General features: G+C 26.9%; 1 protein-coding gene across 1 annotated transcript in view; it reads left to right on the top strand.

Moving 5' to 3' along the window:
• Positions 1 to 285: 285 nt before the first annotated feature.
• nfkb1 (nuclear factor of kappa light polypeptide enhancer in B-cells) overlaps positions 286 to 26,391 on the top strand; it is a 73,944-nt gene continuing 47,838 nt past the window's right edge. The window contains 4 exon segments of the mRNA NM_001280866.1: positions 286 to 310; positions 5,621 to 5,670; positions 6,725 to 6,835; positions 18,060 to 18,211. Of these exon segments, the coding sequence (NP_001267795.1) occupies positions 286 to 310; positions 5,621 to 5,670; positions 6,725 to 6,835; positions 18,060 to 18,211 (338 nt within the window).

Genomic DNA, 26,391 nt, shown 5'->3' with positions numbered 1-26,391 from the left:
ATTTTCCCTTTTTTATGTAATTAATTTTATTTAAAAAAGTAACATTGTTGTGTCAACTATCCTTGACTCCCCCTCCCCCTTGTCATTAACTTTCAAAAAATTTTATACTCCCCTTCCTTCCCCCTATTTTATTAATGTAATTAACGGATAACCTCTTAATTAAATATGGAATAATTAAAATAATTTATATTTTGTTTGTAATAAAGATTTATCTATCATTTTGATTTTAGATTCAATCCATAAGATATATATGTATAAACATATATAGATATACATATATATATAATGTTGTTTGATCCAGAAATATTTGGTAAGTTTGTGATTTTATTATATTTCAAAGTTTGTGGTTTTAAATATGAAAGTATTTGATAATTTAAAACTTAGCCATTTAAAACTTTTGTTAAGTATGTATATTAGAGTTATGACTTTTTAACTTTTTGTAAACTAATTATTTTTTGTGTCATAAATCGATGGACTTTTGCTTAAATATAATGAAAATGGGTTTTATTCTAATTAATTTTCAAAAAGTTCGCCCACAACATGAAATTTAAAAAAATGGTATATAAGTAATATTTGCAGGCATTTTGATTTTCTGAATCATCGAATTTTCTTGAACCTTATGAAACTTACTAGAATTTGCCGGACTGTTCTGTCCTGTTCTGTTTTTAGAAATCTCTGAAACTTTCTAGAATTTTCTGGAGTTTTCTAGAAGTTTATGGAAATTAGCAAGACTTAGACTATATAAGCTACCTGATTTGGCAACACTAATAGTTATATATGAATCTGTATTTGCCAGATGGCAGTCAATTAATATAGAAGTACAATAACACATATTTATTATTATTGTCTTTTAGAAATATAATAAAGTATTATCTTACTGAAAAAAACAAACAATCTGGATAAAGAACCTTGTATGATTTTATTAGTCACATAGGAAAAGAAGAACTGTTTCACTAGAATAACAATCACTGGAAGATAACAGTAACAGGCCTTGGTGGAAAGCAAGAGCTTTAGCTCTTGCCCACACTCCTCTAAAGTGGTTTATGAGGACAATTTTAAAAATATTTCATATTTATAAAAAAAAATTTTTTTTTCATAAATATAAACAACTTTCTTTTCTTCTTTATTTTTAGATATTGAGTAGAAAAGTTAAAAATTCTTGTGCAAACTACATTGAACAAATAAAAAACAAAGTTCCAGTTTCAGATTGATTTTTTTAATTACAAAATGCAATTGTTTATTTTTAGTAATGTTCTAATAAATCAATGGATAACTAGTATGAAAACCTAAAGAAAACGCTTGTGTAAAAAAATTTTTCGCGGCGCGTTAAACAACAATAATTACGTATATATTTTGACATCATAAAAGAAGATAGTGAATGATTCTGTAGTAAGGACAAAAGATTGTTTTCTCTTCAGATTGAAAGCACAGGCATACAACTGGAAAGACTACTAGTTTAAAAACTATCCATCTATCCAAAAGAAGTAAAATATCCCTAAAGTCTACTTCAACAACAGTAATGGCAACAGCGACTTTTGAATCTGAGTCTGAGGCAGAATATCAAGAGTCTGAAGATTCAGAAAAACAGTAAACAAGTACCAGCAAGAACTACAGAAAAACCAAAACTGCAACCAAATCAGTACCATCCTCAAAGTTATCAGCCAGTAAAGCAGCAACCATTTGTTGAAAGTTATCTTAAATGGAATTGACATTCAGAAACGAACAGCTAAGGAAGAATTTCAAGAATGGTAAAGAAGTGATTACTGAAATAGCAGTGTGGCATGATGATATAAAATTTTAATGGGTGTTGTTTTTTAAAGTGAAGTTTTAAAATATACATTACATATAAAGAATACATATACAAGTTAAGTTATGCAAGATGAAATTCCCGAGCAATACTTTCTCTTTTTGCATTTATTCTTCTACCAGAAAAAAGAGGTTCATCTCTTACATATCATTGGTTTACTGATTAACATTTTTTCGATATATACAATAGCTTTTTGTCCTTGTGAATTGTCATTTAAGTTTGTAATTTTTTTTATTTATTTCTAATTTGGAGTGTTATGGTTTAACAATAAACTTGAATTTAATGCTTAAAAACTACATATAAATTCTCCAGTTAAAAAATTTAATTAAAAAAAAATGATCATAAAATTGTTAGAAATTTTATCCATATGCATATATAGTAAATTCGAAGTTTTGGTTTTTGGTTGACTTTTTTTAACAAGAAAATTAAATTAATGTTTTTTTTATTACTTTTGTACAAATATGCATTAATTTATGACCCAGGAACATGGGGTCACAAAAAAATCAAAAGTCATTAGGGTTATGACTCATAATCCTAATATATTTATATATATATATATATATATATATATATATATATATATATATATATATATATATATATATATATATATATATATATATACGAGTCCTCTTAAATTGTTGTTCAAGCTTTTTTAGCTTTAAGTATAATCTATAATCATTCATTTAGTACTGGTGTTGTGCCTAATAGATGGAAAAAAGTAAATGTTACTCCAATTTTCAAAAAAGGCTCTAGACTTTTGGCCTCAAACCACAGACCTTAACATCAATTCCTGAAAAAAATAATGGAAGCAATTATCCGCGAGGTTATCATGCACCATGTGAAGCTACAGGTGTCAAAAGCCTTTGATACAGTGCCTCACAAAAGACTACTACATAAACTCTATGCATATGGAATTTGTGGTCAGATTCTTGCATGGATTAAAGCATGGCTAAATAAAAGGCAGCAACGGGTCAAAATAGGACCAAATACATCAGAATGGAAAGATATAGTTAGTGGAGTCCCATAGGGATCAGTCCTTGGCCCCGTTCTTTTTTTGTTGTATATGAATGACCTACCAGATAATTTGACACACAATATAAAATTATATGCTGATGATAGCAAAATCATTGGGGTAATCAGCTCACCATCAGATGTAGATATTTTACAAGCTGATATCAATAAAGCTGTTGAATGGTCAAGAATTTGGCAGATGAAGTTTACTATAACAAAATGATATTTTTTCACAAATCCTATAGTGAAACACTGGAACTCTTTGTCAGAGCAAATTATTGATGCTCCAGGATTGAGAAATTTTAAGAAGCTATATGATAGTCATGTTGTAAGAAGAAACATTATAGCCTGATTTATGATGCTAATGTAACAACTTTGGGTTCTGCACAGGAATACTAATACCATTCCTTCACAAGTTTTTTTATTTTTGTAAAATAACTTGTTCAGAAAATATCTAATAATAATAATAATAATGATAATAATAATAATAATAATAATAATAATAATAATAATAATAATAATAATAATAATAATAATAATAATATATATATATATATATAAATATATATATATTTATATATATATATATATATATGTATATATATATATATATATATATATATATATATACATATATACATATATATATATATATATATATATATATATATATATATATATATATATATATATATATATATATATATATATATATATATATATATATATATATATATATATATATATATATATATATGTATGTATATATAGGGGGGGAGGGCAAAAAATAAAAATTTTTTTCTTAACCAAAAAATCTTAATTTTTTTAAAAAAGATCAATCTACCAAATAGATTTTGCTATTTTATAGTGGTTGAAGTTCTACTTCAATTTTTAACATTTTAAAACTAATGAAAAAGTTAAAAAGTAGAAAATACTCTGCTATTAATTTTGTAAACTGAATTTAGATATAGATTGAAATAGAAAATATTACAACAAGAAGTAACAAACTAATAAAAAGATAAATCATAAACTAGTAAACAAATAAATCAAAATTAATTGACGAATTTTATCATACGAAGTTACCTTGAAGCAATTTGTATATATGCATCAAAAAAAATAGAACTGCTTCTATGACTACTGAGCAGTCAATCCTATTAAATGAAATTTTCCAAAAGATAATTTATTGTTATAATTGTTATTTATTAATAAGAAAATGATAATTTATTGTTAATAATTGTTATTTGTTAATTGTTATCATTATTGTATTGAAGAAATATATATTTCTTCGACACAAAATAAGAAAGTATTATGGGTTAGGAAAATGATGGGATAACTGATGTATTACGTTTTTAATAAGGTTTTTGCAATTTATAAAGCAATTACAAATAACATTGAACTTAAGCATCAACATAGCACTCATTGCAATTGGCTTCGGAATTACCGTAGATTATAAAAACTCCTCATGTTAATATACTTAAATATCCCAACCATTATAATTTGGATATTTAAATATTTCTAAATTACCTAAATCAAGATTTAGATAATTTAGAAATATTTTGGGAAATGTGTCTTATTTCCCAAAGTATTTCTAAATTACCTAAATCTTGATTTCACAATGGCCAAGAAGAGATATTATATCTTAACTTGTTTAAAATTACAAGGCAGCCTATTTACTTGGCGATGTCAATAAATATATTGAAAAAGAGAAAGATCTGTTAAATGTCAAAAATGATTGAAAAAATATTCAAAAAATAGTAGATCATTGCAGCAAAGATCCACTTTATTTAAAATCATAGTTGTTAATATAAATGAAGAATAAGCTAATAATTTAAAGTTTCTGCTTAACTTGGAAAGTCCTCACAACAATCCACAATCACCTACAAAAATTTTTTTTTATTTGTTAAGCTGCTCTATGAAGAACTAAGTGTCTTATCACAAAGCACCGTGGAAGAACAATTTAACTAGGAAGTTTACACCTCCTTCCTTACCAATGTTGCTTATCTGGTCAGAGCCAACATCGAACCTCGGACATCCTGATTCTGAGAAAGAACACAAATCACTGTACCACAATTGCAATGAGGTTATTTCACATTTTCACTAGTAATTGTTACAAATTGTTCCTTATATGAACTAATTTCATGTATAATGCATAATTTTTTGGTGTTAGAAACAATAAGTTTCAAGTCATTAAATCTCATGAATTTTTTTGTTATAGAAGATCATAAGTCAACAAACATGTTTAGAGCTTCTTGACTCTACAGACTTGGAAAAAGTAGAGTTTAAAGCTGGAGTCCTTTTGGGACTCCGCATCCCTTATATATATATATATATATATATATATATATATATATATATATATATATATATATATATATATATATATATATATATATATATATATTTATATATATATATATATATATATATATATATATATATATATATACATATATATATATATATATATATATAAATATATATATATATATATATATATATATATATATATATATATATATATATATATATATATATATATATATATATAATCAACCCTCGGAATCAGGAAAAATGAGGTCGGCAATTTATTATTATATTTTTATTTTTTTATTATTATATTTTTATTTTTATTAATTTATTATTATATTTATTATAATATATTGACTTCAAGTTTATTCTATTTGTTTATTTGCAGTGTCACACAAGAAGTTTTTTTTGTTTAAATTTATAACATAGTATTTCACAAAATATTAAACTAAGTCATATAAACTTAAAGTTATTTTGAATTTATTTTCATAGGTATTTCTGATAATGGTCCTTATCTTAAAATTGAGAGACAACCAAGGAAGGTATTTATAAAATTATAAAAATTTATGATTTTTGCAATCTTTTTTTATTATTAAATGTTGCGCAATAACACCTACCACATTTTTTATATTTTAATGAAAATACCATAATTAGTTTTTATTAAAATTCAAATACTTTTTATCATTTTAATGACATATTAATTATATTCATCAAAAAATTTTTTTTTTAACTTATTTCAATATCTTTTTAAAAATTTATTGTTACCATGACAACAATGTAGCTGAAATTATTTTAATGGATTGGAGAGAAACAAATCATGGTATTTTAAACAAATTACTTAAATATAAGTTTTGTATTAAAACTTTCTCAATAAAGCATATAACACATATTTTTCAACTTAAAGTTATTCAATTTTTGAAACAAATTGGTGCTTCAAGTTTATTATTAAAAAAAGTTTAATCAGGCATGAGGCCTAAATGTAAACATATTTGAAAAATACTTCAGGATTTTTCCCTAAAATAAACTAAAACATATTCAAAAAATACTTCAGAATTGTTCCCTATTTTAAATGCATACATATTTAAAAAATACTTCAGAATTGTTCCCTATTTTTAAATGCATACGTATTCAAAAAATACTTCAGAATTGTTCCCTATTTTTAAATGCATACATATTCAAAAAATACTTCAGAATTAATCCCTATTTTTAAATTGTTTTAAATTTTTATTTAAGAATTGTTCTCTATTTTAAACGTAGACATTTAAAACTTAGTAGTGTTCCTAAAATTTTTAAAGACTTTTTCATATAGAAAAAAAGTAAAAAGGTTCCAGGGTTTATAAAGTTCTGTATTTTTTTCTTATGGAGTTATAAAGTTCCTACATTTTCGGAACTCCAGACTCATTTTTGGTATAATGTTTGAAACTTATTGCTTAAGTCTTTTTTCACTCGATCCCTGAATTTTAGTATATTTCACATATAATTATAAATGTAAGTATATTTTATTTTTAAAGTTATTCAAATTAATGTTATTATATTTTATTATTTTGCAATATCAAAAATTTGTTAGTATCAAATTATTATATATCAAATTGTTAGTATGGTTATCGATTTCGCTATAAAACAGAAGGTGTTTGTCATGGTGGAATTCTTGCAGATACAGATGGTGCTGTTAATTGTGGGAGTAGTAAAAGCTGCCCTAAAATTAAGGTAATTGCTGTATATTAGGATCGCTCAAAATAACTAAAAACTTACTGACATTTAAGTTAAGGTAATTGCTATATATTAGAATTGGTTAAAATCAAAATTGAGCAAGTTTTTATATCTTATAATTGGTTATTAAACTGAAATAAATTACTAGCTAACATTAAAGTAAAGGTAAGTACTATATGTTGAAATTAGTTAAAATCAAAATTAAGTGAGATGCTATATCTTAGAATTGGTTACTATAACATGATTAAATTACTAGCTAATATTAAAGTTAAGGTAATTGCTATATATTCGAATTTGTTAAAATCAAAATTAAATTGCCATATATTAGAATTGGTAAAAGTAGCTAAAATAAATTACTAGCTAACAATAAAATTAAGTTAATTGCTATAAATAAGAATTGTTCAATAGCTTAAATCATTTTTTTAATGCTATTTACCTCTCCAAGACTAAGGCACAGTATATATATACACACGCATATATGTATATATACATATACATATATATACATATATATATATATATATATATATATATATATATATATATATATATATATATATATATATATATATATATATATATACATATACATATATATATACATATATATATATATATACATATATATATATGTATATATATACATATATATATACATATATATATATACATATATATATATATATATATATATATATATATATATATATACATATAAATATATATATACATATATATATATATATATATATATATACATATATATATATACATATATATATATATACATATATATATATATATACATATATATATATACATATATATATATATACATATATATATATTTATATATATATATATATATATAATTATATATATATATTTTTATATATATTTTTATATATATATTTATATTTATATATATATCTTCTATAGCACTCCACCGAGAATCAGGCTATTTGTCAGTGGATGTATGTACCGAAGCCCCTGGTAGCAACCAGTGTGATGTCAGAGTGCTCATCTAAACTAGCAATTTAAGTTTTATATATATATACATATATATATATATATATATATATCATATATATATATATATATATATATATATATATATATATATATATATATATATATATATATATATATATATATATATATATATATATGTATATTTTGTACTACAAAGATAACATAGATACATCAATGACAAAAACAATAAAGGTTATCAAAAGATGTATTAAAATTAGTAATTTATTCATTTGTTAACTATTCAAAATATGTGTCATTTTCACATAAAATGTTATTAGAGAGATTCTTTTAATGACAATATCTATCAGATTGTCCTCTTTCATTACAACATTTATATAAAATTGCTTTGTCAACAATAATTAAATCAGATGATATCCACATTGGTTATTGACGTCACAGATGATATCCACATTGGTTATTGACGTCACAGATGATATCCACGTTGCACAGTGGGCCAGAATTCACTTTTACTGGACAAAATTCATAACTTATTTAATATTAGGGCTATATTGACTAAAATTAGGATGAGTAATAATATGATGTCTGCGCTTCTTATGAAGGTATTATTTTTTTAATTCGCTGCTATGGATACCTAATTTTGGGTAGCAAATACATAATTTTTTTCAGATATTTTTACAAGTGCTATGTTCACCAAATTTTACATAAGTACCAATATGAGGTCACGCTTTTTAAAAAAGTAAATAATTTTTTTTTATTTAGTTCCTATGGATACCCAATTTTGCTTAGCAACAGATAAATTTTATTAGTTTTATGTTTTATTTGTGCAATGTACACTATTTAGCACGTGTTTTATTATGAAATCCTCCCTTTGATCCTCGCTCATGGAAAGCAAAACTTTTTTCAGTTTGATATGATTAACTAGTGTTATTACACGTTCTATTACACGTTGCTGGATAAACTTGGTTCCCTGTAAAAAAATTATACTCTAGCTTAGTTAATTAGTTTTTCTAATTAGCAGATTTTACAAGCGTCTACAGAATTTTTCAAATTTGTATGGGTATTATTGTACCCATGCATTCACGAAAATCTTTGACAATGTATGCTACAAGTAGTACAAGCTTAGTAAGTGGTATGTCTATATATTTAAAAATACAAAATAATTATGTACAATATAATTCAGGCGAAATTACAAAATAAAAGAATGGCTTTCTTTTAGGAGTTGCACAACACCATCTGGAAAATTTTCTTTTTTAGGGTGCTTAGGTGATCATAAAGCACTGATTACTGGATCGGATGAGCACATAAAACGCCATAAAAGGTCTTCGTTTGTCTTTAAACGCGAACACTTCCTTGAAAAAAATTCATGGAATTTTTTAAAGTCTTTATTTCGTGCTTATAAGGCCTCTTCACTCATCCTCCCAATTGGCAACACCATCTCATCAACAACCTGCCACCCATGTATCAAGATTTTGTGCAAGCTCTGTGGCATGTAGTACCAGGGATAAAGTTGTATAAAAAGCTGTGCTGTTTCTAAGCAATAGTCTTTTAATTTATTAGCATCAATCATAAAACCAGATGACAAAGTGCACAGCACAACATATATCCTTTTAATTAAACGCACATCAACATTGATAATTGCTGCTGTTTGTTCAGCGTTTCTGAAGAAACGTCAGGCAGTATTGCCATTATTTGATGATCCAGAACCACCAGACCTAGGGATATCAATCACCAGCCAAACTTCATTTCTGAACCGAGATTGAATTAAATCCTTTTTAGCTTTAACTTTTTCTTTGTCTGCATCTGACCTTAATGCCCATTTCTTCACTTCAGCTTTGTAGCCGACTTTTAACAAACACTCCATGCTACGAATCCATGCATGAAGTGTTGACAAGCCATACTTCAATCCGGTCGGAGTTAATGGCAAATTGCAAACAATATTAAGTTGGTTCATTTGACTTGGCATTGAATCACAAACTGAGCAGCACTGACTTAAATTAGTAACTGTAGATAATGCAGTGGCTACTTTTTCATCTATCATGGTAACATCAACTTTGTGAAGAACAGTTAAGTTTTCATACTTAAGCACAGGAGTTGTAGTTAAATTTCCAATAGCATTTTCAAGAAATTGGTGCTCTGCATTCATTACATCAGTTGTCTCCTTTACAAACCTAAACCGCACAACTTGGCAGTACAATATTGATGACGGATGTGGATTTCTCCAAACAATCTTCCCCACTTGACCAGAGAACCCTGTCAATTCAAGTGGTACAAAGCAGGAAAGAAGCAAACTTGCTTCTTGGAAAAAGCTTCTGTTTTTCAGCTCATCAGTAACTTGTGTATATGCTTTGCCCAGTTGACCCATCAAAACCTACCTTTGAGCGCAGAACTAGCCTATCAAAAACAAACGAATTGATAACATCATGTTGTACTTCCAACAACTGCAGCACAGTATGATCTACCAATGCTTGGAAATTGATGCCTGCAGAGTAATCTGTTGCTGCCCATGATTCACGACTAGGCAAACACCTCTCTTTTGCCTCACGTACATCATTGTATGGTGGATATAAATTACTTTTTTTGCTTTTCGCATTGTTTCTTAAGCGCTGATATTGAGATTTGCTCATCTCATTATCTAACAAAAGAGCCAACGCTTCTTCAGATGTATTATCAGAATGATCTAGTTCAGCATCTTTGTTATTAGCCAACTTTATTGCTATCTGAGCATCTTTTCTTCTACCTTCTTTCCACAGGTGTGTGCCACTAGCAAACAGCAGCTCACAAGAATTTGAAGCTGACAAAGTTGCAACTTTTCTTTTCTTTGTTTTTGAAGACGAATCTTCAAATGGTAATGTAGGTCTGCCGAGTTGTTTATTTTTACTCTCCTTCATTAATGTGGTATTAAAATCATTTTCAAGCCAAGCTGAATTCTTCCTAATAAACTTTGCATCGGTTCGTTTACTTCGAGTCCATCTTTTACCATATTCAGAAATAAATAAATGAAATTGACTCTCAAACTTTTTACCTTGAAACTTCAAATCATGTTCTTTAATAAAGTTGTATACAAGTATACTGTCTTCTTTTTTATGTATTGACAGACTGTTGAGTCTGATAAACTGGTGAATTTCGTTTCTTGTGACACTCATGAAACCTAAATAAAAACAGCAGTTCAACATCTAAAATGAGTAACCCCACCAAACCAATTAAAACAGATTATTAAATCCATTTGGTTTGACAAGCGCTAAATTAATAAGAACAAAATTTGAATTACGATATATATATATATATATGTTCTTGTTCAGTACTTTGCTTAGTATGAGTAAGATCGTATTATATGTTTTCCGCGTTTTTGAAAATTTTGAGCAAATAAAAGTTTTTGAGCACAATTACAGATTTTTTGTCAGGTAAGAGATGTTCAAATATGAAAGAAAACCAAAGTGGCGCCTAGTGGCAGCCATATTTATGAAATTATTAAAGAAAACATATATAAGCTTCAAAATATCTAAGTATAAAAGCAAGATGTAGCAATAAAAAAAAACTTTGTCAAATAAAAGCAAAAGTCATACAATAAAATATAAAATAATAAGCGTGTTTAAAGTTGCTGCAAATATGTTAATTACATACCAATTTTAGTCAAACAACTTTTAAAATCCAGATAATATATAGAGTTATAATTTAATATTTTAAAAAGCGCAATATTTTATGTAAATGTTATTTATTTCCATCAATTTTTTAAACAACATTTTTCTCTTTATAATTTTTTTTTTCTAATTTACATTCGCGTCTACTTCAACCACATCATAAGTATATTCATTAAAATTTTAAGTGTATATAAACGGTTTTAAATTGTTTTATAATATCTATATAATTGTTTAAAACCATTATGGCATTAAAATTCTGACTTTGGATTTTATACTTTTGTCCAGTCACTGGCCCACTGTGCGTTGGTTATTGACGTTAAGTTAAACAATAATTTAATTAGCACCCAAGAATGACCAATTTGTTTTTGTAAATAGATAAAAAAAAAAGGAATATAATATATAATAATAAAATAACAATAACAAAAATAGTTATAAAAAGTATATTTTTATAACAAATTATTAAGTTTAAATATATAAATAAATATATATATATATATATATATATATATATATATATATATGTATATAATTTAAAAAAATATATATATATATATTTTTTAAATATATTTATATATTTTTTAAATAATTAAAAAAAACATGTATATATATATATATATATATATATATATATATATATATATATATATAATATATATATATATATATATATATATATATATATATATAAATGTATATATATATTATATATGTATATATATATATATATATATATATATATATATATATATATATATATATATATATATATATATATATATATATATATATATATATATATATAAATATATATATATATATAATATATATATATGGAAAAGCTTGATTTTAATTTTTTCATTGTTGATAAAATCAAAAAAAAGATCTATATAACTGCAATAATTTTGTGTTTTTTTTTTAAATTTGATTCCAAAGAAAAACAAATATATTTTAACTCTTTTAACCTAATGCAAAACTATCTCTATTTAATAAAATTACTAATTATACAATTTTTTCGTCGAAAATAAATGTTACAAAAGTAAGAAACATCAAAGTTTAATTATTACCTTAATTAAGAAATATGTTTTTTCAATACCTATTTATTAAAAATAAGTATTTTAAACTATAATTTTTAAAATTTATTTTTAGAAAAAAGAAAACTAATAATAACAATTTATCATCAAAATTATTCATTGGGCATCAGATCTCATTTGCGATCGAAAAAAGACCTAACCTACAAAAAATGTTCTGAAATAATAAATCAAATATCAATAAGTGGTGTTAGAAAGATATAATAAAATAGAAATGTGTATAAAATATAAAGCAACTAGTTCTGTTGAAATTTTAAAAAGACTTTGTTGCCCCTTTATGACTTCAACAAGAACTGATATGCTAATTAAACAAATAGCAAAGAAAAATTCAACAATAATCTCAGATAAGACTGGTTGTTGAAAATCTTTAATTAAATGTGTCCAGTTGAACTCTACAAAAGACTTACTTCAAGTGGTTTAATAAACCGTCTTCAGAAAACTAAACCCCTCATTAAGTGTATAAATAAATAAAAAATGTTTAGCGTTTGCAAAACTGCAAATGAACATTTTATTGTTGAAAACAATAATTTATTTTATTATATTTTATTATATTATTTTATTTTTTTGGAACTCAGTATTATGATCTGATTACAGTAAATTTCAAATATTTGGCTTTAAAAAACTACAAAATTTTTTTCGGCTTACTTATGGTTTGAGAATGCTTTGCTTCAAATGCTGTGTTAAGGCTGGTGAATATTGAAAATATACTGTCAGGACAAATGTAAGCTGATTTGCTTTCTGAAAATTTATGCCAATCTGCTAAAGAAATGAATTTAGATAGCAAATTTTTCTAAGTTCTATCTAAGTTCAATTCTTATGCAGAATTTAGATAGCAAAAATTTGCTATCTAAATTTAGAAAACTAGGCAACGACCTCAAATGTGCCAGCAAAATGGCACAATAATTCCTCAAAAAAAGTTAACATCCTTAAATGACCGCCACAAATCCTGGACCTTAACCTCATTAAAAAAGCTTGTTTTAAAATCTAAAATATATTCTTCAAAATAAACAAGCAAAAAATAAATTTATGAGGTTCTGAGTAAAACTTTTTTACTTTAATTGGTGTTGACGTCACATCAATGAATTTAGTTGGTGCTGACGTCACATCAATGCATGTAAAAAGCATGCCAAGATGTTTAGAAGCAGTTTAAAAGCAAAAAGGTAGTGCAACAAAGTACCAAAATGAAAATCAAACATGATATTGTTGCATTTGTAATAATAGTTATTGACAAAACATACTTCATAATGAAAACTTTGATATTTTTTACTTTTGTCACAATTTTTTTGGACAGAAAAACTGTAAGATATAATTTCATTTAATAGAGTTACTTTTGCAATGAGTTTAAAAGAGTTATAAATATATTTGTTTTTCTTTGAAATCAAAATTATTGCAGTTATGTAGATCTTGACATAAATAATTTTGTTTTTATTGTTCAAGTTTCAATTTTATCAACAATGTTACTTAATATTGTCTGTGACTGTATATGAATATATATATATATATATATATATATATATATATATATATATATATATATATATATATATATATATATATATATATATATATATATATATATATACATATATATATATGCATACATATATATATTTATATATATGTATGGGTAATTCCTTGTAAAAGTGGGACAAAAAATTTTAATTTTTTCAGTCACCTCTTCAGATATTTTTCAAACTTGAGCCAGTTCAAACTTCACATGAAAAAATGTAAAGTTTGTGTTCCCAAATTCAAATAGTTCAAAAGTGATGATGTTTTGAATTTCAGCCTCAAACACCTTGTTGTACTTTTTAATGAATAATTTATGTTCTAGTGCAAGAATATGGCTAAAAACTAGTATCTGATCATTTTTGAGGGTACTCAATTTAAAAATATAGAGAACCGTCCCAATTTTCAATTTTTGATGGTCATTTTTTGATTTTAAAATGGTCAGTTAAATTTTCTGTTTTATCACCATGGGTTGTGCTCTCACTATCTACCCGAGTTACCCAAGTCTCATGGAAGAAGAAAAATTATAGGCTATTTCAATAAAAAATATGGTTTTGGTCTCTTGAAGAATAATAAAGATATGTCATTTTAAAGATTAGGAAAAAAATTCTTCATTTGGGCTCTTATTCACATTCACATTTTGAAATGTTATAGTTATAATGTATAAAGCATAAAAATTGTTTTATTTTTAGAATTATTGATTTGGTAATTCAGTTTCTCAGTTATGGTAAATAATCAACTGTGCTCTATTGGAATCAACCTAAAAAGTGAATGTCATTTCACAACATATACACAATTGCTTGAAATTGAATATTTTGAAGATATTCCTTATTATGAAAGAGAAATATTATTGGTGAGGACTGGGCCAATTTTTCTGCATCATAAACATGTTTATTTCAAGATTATGGAGCTAAATTAATACGTTGCTGCAACCCATTTAATATCCATAACAAAGTTAAAAAGGTATTTTTAGTAGTGACACCTTTTTTTCAAATTTGCAATGTAAAAGTGTTGAGAATTACAATAAAAAAATTCTTGGCAGCCAAGTTCTATTTTAGCTATATTTAACTTTACTTTTAGCAAACTTCTGAAAGAGCACAATTAAATCTTTCAAATTTTATTAATTTTTTCATTTTTATATCGATTAAAAGAGCTCTCTTTTTTTTCAGGCATTCTTTGTAAAATAAACTTGGATACAGCAAAATCCCTATGCCGAAAATACAAATTTGTAGTACCAGATGAAAAGCTTTGTTCACAATGCAGATATGAATAAACATAAAGTGAAGGATCAGAAGAGATCGAGTTCGAGGTAAAAATAATTGAAGATGATATGGAGAAAGAAGTTATGCTAGAATCAATCAGATCATTGCTCAGCAATACCTTATGTGAACTTAAAGTGTCTCCTCTAAAATTTCATTTACCTAAAACATCCACTTGGAAAGAGAAAAATAAAACAAGTTTAAGAAGCAGCTATTAAGAAACTTGCTATTGCTCTGGATGTCACTAAATTCCATCTTGCTGCACCAAACAACATTGAAGTTCTATAGGAGATTCAAACCAAATCTAGACTTTCTTATTGAATGCATGAAGGAAAAACTTATAGTTTCTAACAAACGACAGCAACTTCAAATTTTGACGTTGACCCCAAAATCTTAGTCTATCAGAAAAGCAACAAAAAAATTCAAAATGCAAAGTTTTTATGCCACCAAAAAGGCATCATAGTATACCCTGATGTGTTTGAACAGCATCAAATCAGCAAAGATGTTATATAACTTGAAAAGCTTTTTCACTGCGATGATGAGAATTTGAAGCAAATGCAAGGTAAAAAAGACTATGTTAGTATTGGAAAAAAAAACAAATGTCAAAAAAATTAATTTTGTGTAACTTAAGTTCAATGCAGTCCAATCATAAAGATGGATTTTTTAAGTTTTGCAGTCTTTAACTTAAATGGTGCATCCTTGCTATTCCAAAAAGTACACATTCAGTTTTTGTGTGTATAATACACCAAAATGTTAAATTGATGTTAAGTGCTGTAGGCCTAGAACAATAGATAGGCCTAACAATAGATAGAACTGAACATTAACAATAAAACTACCATTAAATTAAATTTACAGAGCTCCTGTGTGAAAAGCTTGATTAAATTACTTCTCATTCATTTATAGCAAAATCACAATCAAGCTATCTAAAGCATCTCAAAGAAAAAATTATTATTGATGAGATGATTGTCCTGGCAGATTTTGCAGAAAATTACACTTTTGTAGTACAAGATGAAGTACAGATTTACCATTGGAGCAAGAATCAGTGTTCTCTACATTTAGTTGTCCTCTATTACAAGAAAATGTCATCTTTTTGCGTAATTTCAGATGATTTGAATCATGATGTTGGATTTATCAATGAAGTTATACATAAAACCATAAATCATTTCAAAGCTAATCTTTGTCCCACAACTGCAAAAGTTTTTTGGATAGTTGCGTAGGGCAGTATAAGAGCTGCAAACAATTTTTACAGTTTATGTCACCATGCTAAAGATTTTTCTGTTAGTTGCATCTGGAATTTCTTTGCAACAAGCCATGGTAAATCTCCATGCAATGGAATAGGTGGCACTGTAAAAAGGCTTGTTGCCACTGCTTGCATAGTCCTAATACAGGTCAAATACTATCTGCTCAAGCAATGTTTGAATACTGTCAAAAGTCAATCAGTGGAATTATGTTTGTGCACATCACTGCTGAAGAAATGGAGCTTGTATGAAACAAACTTACTGATAGACTTTTAACAGCAACCACTGTTCCTGGGACAAGAAGTTTCCATCAATTTTTACCTCCTTCTCTTTCAAATGTAAGGATAAAAAGGGTGTCTGATGATGATGATTTTGCTCTAAAAATTAGCTTCCTCAATAAACAAAAATACGAAACTATTAAGATCGAATCTGTTATGATGTCACAATATCTATTTTGCAAATACAATGAATTTACCTGGTTGGTATGGTTTCTAAAGTTGATAAAGAGAATGATGATTTTTTGATTAAATCTACATTATCCAAGTCGGTTGTACTACTGGCCAAACCAAGATGATAATTGCTGGGTGCTAAGAATGAAGGTTATTTCTCTTGTTAAAACAATGTCAACAATTTCTTGACATCAGTACCACATCTCAAAAGTAGATAAAACTGTTTGAACAGCTTTTATCTTGACAATGAATGTCTATTATCATTTCACTTTCATTATTTAAACAAGTTATTGTTAAAATTATAAAGACAATTTTCTTAATTATCTTCAATTTTTGTAATATTTGCAATATCTTTAATATCTTTTCTTTTTCCTTACATACACGTATCTTTTCATTTTTTTAATTTCAGTCATATTCTTCAACTACTTACGTTACTCATCCAAAAATTATAGCTATAAAATCTACAATAGAGAATGTGAGTCCAAAAAATAAATTTTTTAAATAAATTATTATGCTTCAAGAGACCAAAACCATCTTTTTTTATTAAGATAGCCTTAGGGTATCCTCTTTCATTAAAAAAAAATTGAATTCATGAGATTTTGGCAACTTCAGGAGATTGTAAAAGCGCAAAAACATTGACATTTTAAAATCAAAAAATAAACATCAAAAATTTCATTGGCATCTCTACATTTTTGAATTCTTCAATCTCAAAAATGGCCAGGTATCAATTTTTAGCCATACTCTTACGCTAGAACTTAAATCATTTATTAAAAAGTACAACAACTAAAACCATTATGGTGGACTTGGTTAAAAGAAGAATGTTTTAGGCTAAATTCAAAATGTCATAACTTTTGAACCATTTGGATTTTGGAACTCAAATTTACATTTTTCATTAATATTTCATTAATTTAAAGAAAATCTGAGGGATGACTGAAATGACTGTCCTCCTCTTATGTGTAATATACCCATATTTGTGTATTTTGTTATTACATACACACAACATTTTTTTACATACAAGTTTACAAATGTTTAGTTTTAAAAAATTGACAGGTTCATAACTTAAATGGGCAACGAGCAAAAGTGGTATTACGGTTAGCAGCAAAACATGATAATGAGACCATGCACATCCATTCCCTTGTTTACAACAAAACAGTCACTAATGGTGTCTATCTTTTAAATTTAAATGAAGTTGATGAAGTTGAGTAAGAGTGTTTTCCTTTAAATTAATCTAATAAAATTGATTTGATAAATATAGAAAAAGAAAATTCTTTTTTAAATCTAAACATTTAATGGTTTCTGTCTATAATGGAATTTTGCACCTTGTTTAAAAGAAAAAAGGATCACTAAAAAAATTATCCTAAATATAAAATAATAACACTTAAATAATAAGTGTTATAAATACACTTAAGCAAGAAATTAAAAGGTAAAATATCAATTCAGGAGTAACAAACATAATGAACACTAAAAGCAGTAGCATATGATTTTTCACTAGGGATGGCTCGTTTACTTATTTTGATGCAAATTACTTTTAAGCGTATATTACTTTACATGACTCATATGAAAATATATATAATTTACTTTGATTTAAAAGCAGTTAATTTTTTTACATAAAATTATACAATATGTAAAACTTAATTACTTGAGTTTATTTTTTAAATGTTTAACTGATACGTGAAAAATTTATTTATTTTCACAAGTAAAAGTATTTTACATTAAAATGCTGTTTACTTTACTTGCAAATGTAATTTACTTTTAATGGTCAAGTGAAGTAATTTAATTTAAAATTACTTTAACTTTGGTTATAGTTATGTAAAAAATTTACATTAAAATAATATTTATTTTTTATATATGTAAAAAAAAGTTATTTTTAAATTAAATATAAATATAATATTTAAAAAACATAATACTTATTTTACAAAGTAAAATAAAACTACATCATAAAAACAAATTACTTTTATGTCTAAAAGTAACTAGTTAGCAAAGACAGCTTACATAAAAGTAATTTGAAAATAAATGTTATTTACAATTACAAATAAATCTTTTAAATTGTATACTTTACTTTGTAAGTAAGTAAAATGTAAATTATATTATTTACTTCCTCAAATAACAGTAATTTTATGTTGATTTGACATAAATTTTGAGATAAGTAGCATATTCAAAACCATAGCCTGTTTGTGAGCACTTCAGGGTAATGCTTCATGTATTACTCTGATGAATGCAGGCAGTGTTTGTGACCTATATCATGAAGGGTTGTTCTACTATAATTAGGGGCAAATATAGTCAACATGCAGGTATACCTGTAGAGTAAAGTGGACCCCCTGCTGCATGAGAGCCATAGTGCTAATAGAGGTAAGGGCTCCTAAATAGCCATTTGTTTTTTATTTCATTTTTTTGTTGAGCAGAAGTAGGTTAGTGGCCATGAAACTTTGACAAAGACCAGAAGGGGAAGGAAAAGGGAGGGTATCCACAGGGACATCAACTGCTAAAACAGTTTTTTAAAAATTATAAGTCATTTAAACTATCTGGTATAATATATCTAATAAAAGAAGTGTTTATCAGATATAATCTTTTATTGCATTTTATCATATACAATTTGAAAAAAGATGGTAAGGAAAGCCAGTCATTCTTCTACTATAGGTTGTGGACACCTTAATACAGTTGTCGGCACCATATTTCCAAAGGGGCCCATTTGCAAAATTCTTGTTTTAGTTGCGGCCCACAGCAATAAATAAATTATATATAAAATAGGTTATATTACCTATATAACAGAATATAGTATAGAATTAGATTATAGAACTAATAATTGTATCAATACAAAATACATACTTAAGAAAAAAAAACACATAAAACACAATTAAAAATTTGGTGAGTATTTTGTTGTTGCAGCTAGCACAAGGTCATTCAAATGAGTGTCAGTTAGTCTTGTTCTGTAAACATTTTTTATTATTTTCATGGCTGAGAATGTTTGTTCGCATTGGTAACTAGTGCCATATATACAGATAAGTCTATTTGCATGTTTTTTAAGAACTGGAAAACGTTCTTTCATGACAGCATGCCAGAAAATAATTAAATTTTCACCAAAAGTGCCATCTTCATCTTTTTTTGGTGCCTTTCTTCTCAACTTGTTGTCACATTGAAAGTTAATTAGTTCATCCTCTGCTTTTAAAATATCAGCTTCTTCAAAGTCCTTTAGAATACTAATATCATTCATATCAAAGTCAAATGGATAACACAAAAAAACCATATGCTTTTTTAAGTCTTCAAATTCATTAAATCTGTTTTCAAATTGATCATACAGAGCAGTCACTATTAATGAAAATGACGATAACATTTCCCTTGATGGTTGACATTCATTTAAAGTAGGAAAATGAGTACAACTACCAGATGCAAATTGAGTTTTGTACAAATTAAGTTTTGTCTTCATCACAGTGATGTGGTTGATCAAATCACAAACCAGCACACGGCGGCCTTGTAATCTCTTATTCAGAACATTTAATTGTGCTGTGATGTCGCAAAGGAAAGCCAGTTTACACTTAAACTCTTCAATAGACATTGTGATGAATGAAAATTTTTGAGTTACCATGAACTGCAGTACACTTGGCAAGCACTCCCAAAATCTGTTAAGAATATTTTCTCTTGATAGCCACCTAACCTGCAAAAAATAGACAAACATTTATTTTTGATTGTAATGGTAAATTATTTATTTTTTGTCTATATACCTCTGAATGAAGAAGAAGATCACCATGTTCATCTTCATTTTGTTCCATTAGCGCACGAAATTGACGCCATTTGAGTGCATTGGAACGTATATGATTGATTGTTTTTACTACGGCTGTCATTACATCATCAATTGTCGCAACTTTAGCGCACATTGCTTCCTGGTGTATTACACAGTGATATGACATAAATTTGTTAGGAAACTCACCACTATTTCTCAGCAAAGTAACAACTCCTCGAATTCTTCCAATCATAGCAGGAGCGCCATCTGTGACAACTGAAGATATTTTTTTGAAGAGGCACTTTCCTATTTTTTAATATTTTGAACAATTTGTCATAAATGTCTTGTCCAGTTGTAGTTGTTTCCAGTGATTCAATTCCAAGCAGTTCTTCAAATAAACAACAATTCGTAGTGATAAAACGTGCATAAACACAGAGTAGTGCTTTACCGACAAGGTCAGTAGACTCATCGAGAGCGATACTCACAAATTCAGCTTCTGACAGATTGTTTGACAATTTTTCATAAACATTAACAACCATTTTCTCAATTTTTCGAGTAACTGTACGCGCGGAAAAGTGCATACTTTGAAATTTGTCATGAATTTTTTTATAATTTGGGAAAAGAAATTTTGATGCTTCAATCATGCATTCTTTGATTATTTCACCATCAGTAAATGGTTTCAGGTTTTTTGCTAATATCCATGGCACCATATTAGAGGCACGAGTTTCACAATCAACACTGCTAGACATTTGTTGAAACAAATTTTTCTGTTTTTCTAAACAGCTTCTCAATGAGTCGTATTTTATTTTTCTGGTTGTTGAATCAAGAGGATATTTAGTATTGTACAATTCATGTTTTGACACGAAATGACGTTCAAGCTTGGTTCCTTTCAGTTCACTAACAGTCTCATTACATATTAAACATAGAGCATTGTTACTTGGTCCCTCAGTGAAGAAATAAATCAGCTCCCATTTTTCATTCCACTGACGTGCATATTTACGCTTCGCTTCATGTTTACCTGGCATATCTTTGCAAGTTAATGTGTGTATTTATCAGAGTTGCAACTTCTGAGTAAAGCATCCAAACTCGATAACCGGTTACTCGATAACTGGTTATACTCGAGTAATTTTTGGTTATTCAATTTCCAAATATTGCGTCTTAAAAAACTGGATATATAAAACATTAAAGATTTGCCGACTATTTCTTTTATAATACTTATTTCGTAAAAAATCTAAATAATGTAGTATCGAATGTTCTAATTATTTTTGACGTGCTTTTCGAATGTTTTTATTTTTGTAGAGTAATTTTTTAGCATGATTCAACTTTTAAGTATAAGGATCTTATTTGAAGTCTTAAAGTGCTACAGTGTTAGAGTGCATTGAAATTATTTTTTTACTATGTCTAAAATGACAAGATCTGGTGTTAGGGAGTATTTTATAAGGAGGCTTTATAATTTTTACAGCCTGGAAAACAACTAAAAGGCCCACAACTACACTACTTTGTATATTATGCAGTTAGGTGGCTTGGAACCCACATATTATGTAGCAAAGGCCCACAATTGGGCCGCGGCCCACAATTTGCCGACCTCTGCCTTAATAGATTGTGGGCACCTTAATAACCTTCTTTTTGTAGCGTTGTTGTCTAACTCGCCTAAGAAAAGTTAGAAAAATAAAATCATTTAAAATAGTGCTTTAGAATAAACTTTTTTTTTAAACCTTTAATTTAACTTACAAGTTGTTTGCTGGTTATCAGTTGTCCTGGAATCTTGCGATTGATTTTTCACTACCTTTCAGACTAGCTAGAGCTCTGAAACTTTCAGTATTTGTGTAATTTTGATAAGCATGCATGCTAAAATTGATTTCAGAGCCAACCAAGAAACTCCACTTTTATAAAATTTTTCTAATTTTGCTTTATCTTTCAGAGTTGTTAGAACTCTGACACTTTTAACATTTGAGTAGTTTGGATGAACATGCTTGTTAAGTTTGTTTCATGGGTAAGGGAGGCCATGACCAAACTTTTTTCTCCAATATACTTTTTTTTTTTCAAAGTTGGTTTATAATTTTTTAGAAAGAAAAAATTTTTACAAAATAACTTTGAAAAGGCATTTTTTTGATTTATTTGTTTTAGCTTAGAATGAAGTAATTTCGATTAGTCTTTTCCAGACAACAGTTATTCCAGTAAGTCATTTCCAGAAATAACTTTCATTTTGGTTAGATTGGTTTTTAACAACGACCACGCTGAATGGAGAGTCATTTCCAAAGTAAGAACAATAAACCAGACAGTTATTTAAAACAATTTTGAAAATTAAGTTTTCACTGTTTTAAATAACTGATGTAAATAACATCAAGAATGATTTAAAAAAAAAAAAGTAAAATTAACTTTAAAAAAATGGATGACTTTTAATAACCTGCTGATTAGTTTAATGTATTTAATATAGTGAATGCAGTTAAGTGGTTCAAAAATAATAAGTACACTTTCTAATTTAAAATTATATTTTTACTGTAAAAAGTGCTCTATATAATAAAATAACATCAAGTTAATTTTTTTTTAGTAAATTTTTGTGACTTTTTTTATTTTAAATTTTCAAAAACTAAAAGTAAAAAAATTAACAAAAACTCAAATCACAATATTTAAACAATCAGATAATCACATATTTAAAATCAGGCCTTTAGCAAGTGCTTTGTTTTTGCTGGAGAATCTAGCTATATTCTACAACATGGAGCAAACTCCAAACATTTATTGGTTTATATTTATGTAAAACAAAACCTTTGTAAAAATATTGTGATAATCAGAGTCTGTTAACAATAAACTCTAAAATGAAAACCTCACATTTCATAATACACCATTAGCGTGAAAGCAACGAGTTTATCAAACATTTTTTCCAACATTTAAAACTAAATTTAAGTTCATTGACAAGTCTCAAATGTCATGCAATATCTTGGTGTTCTAAATTTATGACCATTTGAGTTTTGAACACCCCCCACCCCCACCCCCAATCATTTATGGGATTTAAAATAAGGTCTTTAATTAAGTTATAAGTTTGTCGGACAATCAAATTCTGCTTTTATGTGTCTTACTGAAATTTAAGTTTATATTAATCAAATTATAGTTATACTTTTGGAAACCTGGAAAATTAATATATAAGTGGCTGAAATACCAAATGGCTTTTAAATTGGATCTTTACTTTACTTACTAGAAATTTTTTTATAAAATAACATACTAAAACAGGAGAAATATTGAATAAATAACAGAAATTTTGGATAATTTTTTTTTTTAATGTATAAAAATAACGATGTTATTAAATATATTATCCATGAAAATATAAATTAAACAAAATACACAATTCTATATTAAATTGATTTAAATACGAATATATTGTGTGGTATTGTGAATATATTGTGTGGTATTGTGAATATATTGTGTGGTATTGTGAATATATTGTGTGGTATTGTGAATATATTGTGTGGTATTTCACCACGTTATAAGCAATGTAAAAGATTTTATAATTTGAAAATGTTGCCATTCCTTAATCACCAAACCTATCAGATTTATTTAATCAACATCCTCTTTAACTAATACTATTATTATATAGTTACATACAAATGAATTCTGTTTACATACAACTGAATTCTGTTACATACAAATGAATTCTGAATTCTGAAATATGTAACACACAAATGAATTCTTCAGTTACATACAAATGAATTCTTCAGTTACATACAAATGAATTCTGAGTTACATACAAATGAATTCTGAAAACCTTTTGATGTGTTATTATAAACCATATTAAACTCATTTAAAGACTTTATGGATAACCAATAATATAATGATGTCTACTTGCATAAACTTTTAAACATTATATTAATATAATTATGAAAAATCAAAGATTTTAGTTGAAATAATTACTTTCAGCAATTTAACTGTCTTGTATAAAACAAACCACTACAAAACAATTCATATGTAATATTACAATGGAGTTGAACCTGGGCACATTAAATCTAAGAAAATTAGCATAATTTATATATTCAATAATGCATCTTTCTTAGTTAATATACTTGATGAAACATTTTTTTGATAGTGTCTTATTTCTTTAATATGTAAACAAGAACATACTTAAGTGCCAAATTTAAGTATGTTCTTGCTTATATCACATCAGAATGTTCAGAAAAAAATTAAAACAACCACCTCATTTAGTGAGGGTATAAACTTTACATAATCATATCTTTTGAATAACCATGAGCGAGATCTCGTTTCTCGTTCTCGTTTCTCGTGAGAAATGGGACTTCTCGTGAGAAACGAGAAATAGAAAATTCTCGCAAGAAGTAGAACGAGACTTAAATATTATATTATTTTCCAAATTAAAAATTATTATAATTTACAAAATGCTTAATAATTTGTTTTTTTAATTAATTAATATTTTGACTCCTTGATTTTAATAAATCTAATTAAAAATTTAATTTGTTTTTGACAAAAACAAATTTAATTTTTAATTAGATTTTTAATTAGATTTTTTAATTAGATTTTTAAAAAAAATCTAATTAAAAAATTTTAATTAGATTTTAAATATTTTTAATTAGATTTTAAATACAAAAACTTTTTGTATAAAATGGTGCACTTTCGACTTATTTCATTAGTTTACCAGTGGAATTCAACTTGACTCATATTGTTCATATTGAAAAGAAATATTCTTGCTTCATTTCAACAATCAAAAATGTCACCAAGAAAAAACAAAATCTGGAGATATTTTCAAAAAACAAGTTACGGTGCTGAATGCAAGGCGTGCAAAAAACAGTTTGACTCTGCAATGCTGGATTACTTTTGCACTGATCTGGCATCCTTTTCGCAGTCGAAGGAAGAGGTTTTAAGAAATTGTTTGACTTTGCAAACCCTAAACTGAGCCTTCATCACAGAGCAACATATTCAAGAAAGCTTTAAATTCGGTCAAGAGAAGTTCAAGCTGGAATGAAGAGCATAATAATGGAGATTACGCCAAATCTAAAAAGTGCTGCATTTACTTTTGACCTTTGGACTTCTAGAGCTCAGGACAGCTACATCTCTTGGACTTTTCATGCTGTTGACGAAATTGGAGACTACATCACTGGACACCCCATGTCCAACAGTTCCCAGGCAGACACACAGGTATCTTAATTGAAGGAAAGCTGGATTCTTTCTTAGAAGAACTAAATTTACCTGCTGATTTGCCAATGTACTGCGTGAACGACCAGGCAAGAAACATGAAACTTGCAGTCGAATTGTCAAAGCGCCTTGACCAATACTTGTGCAACAATCATATTTTGCAATGTGCAGTTCGAGACTCATTTGGAATGACTGCTGGAATGGATGATGCGTTGCAAACATGCAAAGATTTAGCTTCTTTAACTCACCAGTCAACAGTTGCAGCTGAGTTGCTTGAATCAGAATCAGACGCTCAAGGAATCAATTTTAGACAGTTACGCTAATATGTTGACACAAGATGGAATAGTGAACTGGATTTCATGGCTTCTATCCTACATCTAAAGAGTGCAATTATCAGCTTATGTGCAAATGAAGATATTTTTTCTTCTAAGACCATCAGTGCATCCCCATTGAAATCAATCGAGGGAGCAGTAGAATTTTTGGCACCACTTAAAGAAGCTACAGAAACGTGGTCAGCTGAGTCTATTC

The sequence above is a fragment of the Hydra vulgaris genome, chromosome 05, assembly GCF_038396675.1.
Source record: "Hydra vulgaris chromosome 05, alternate assembly HydraT2T_AEP".
In the NCBI taxonomy this organism is placed as follows: Eukaryota; Metazoa; Cnidaria; class Hydrozoa; order Anthoathecata; family Hydridae; genus Hydra; species Hydra vulgaris.
This window is presented reverse-complemented; position numbering and strand designations above follow the sequence as displayed.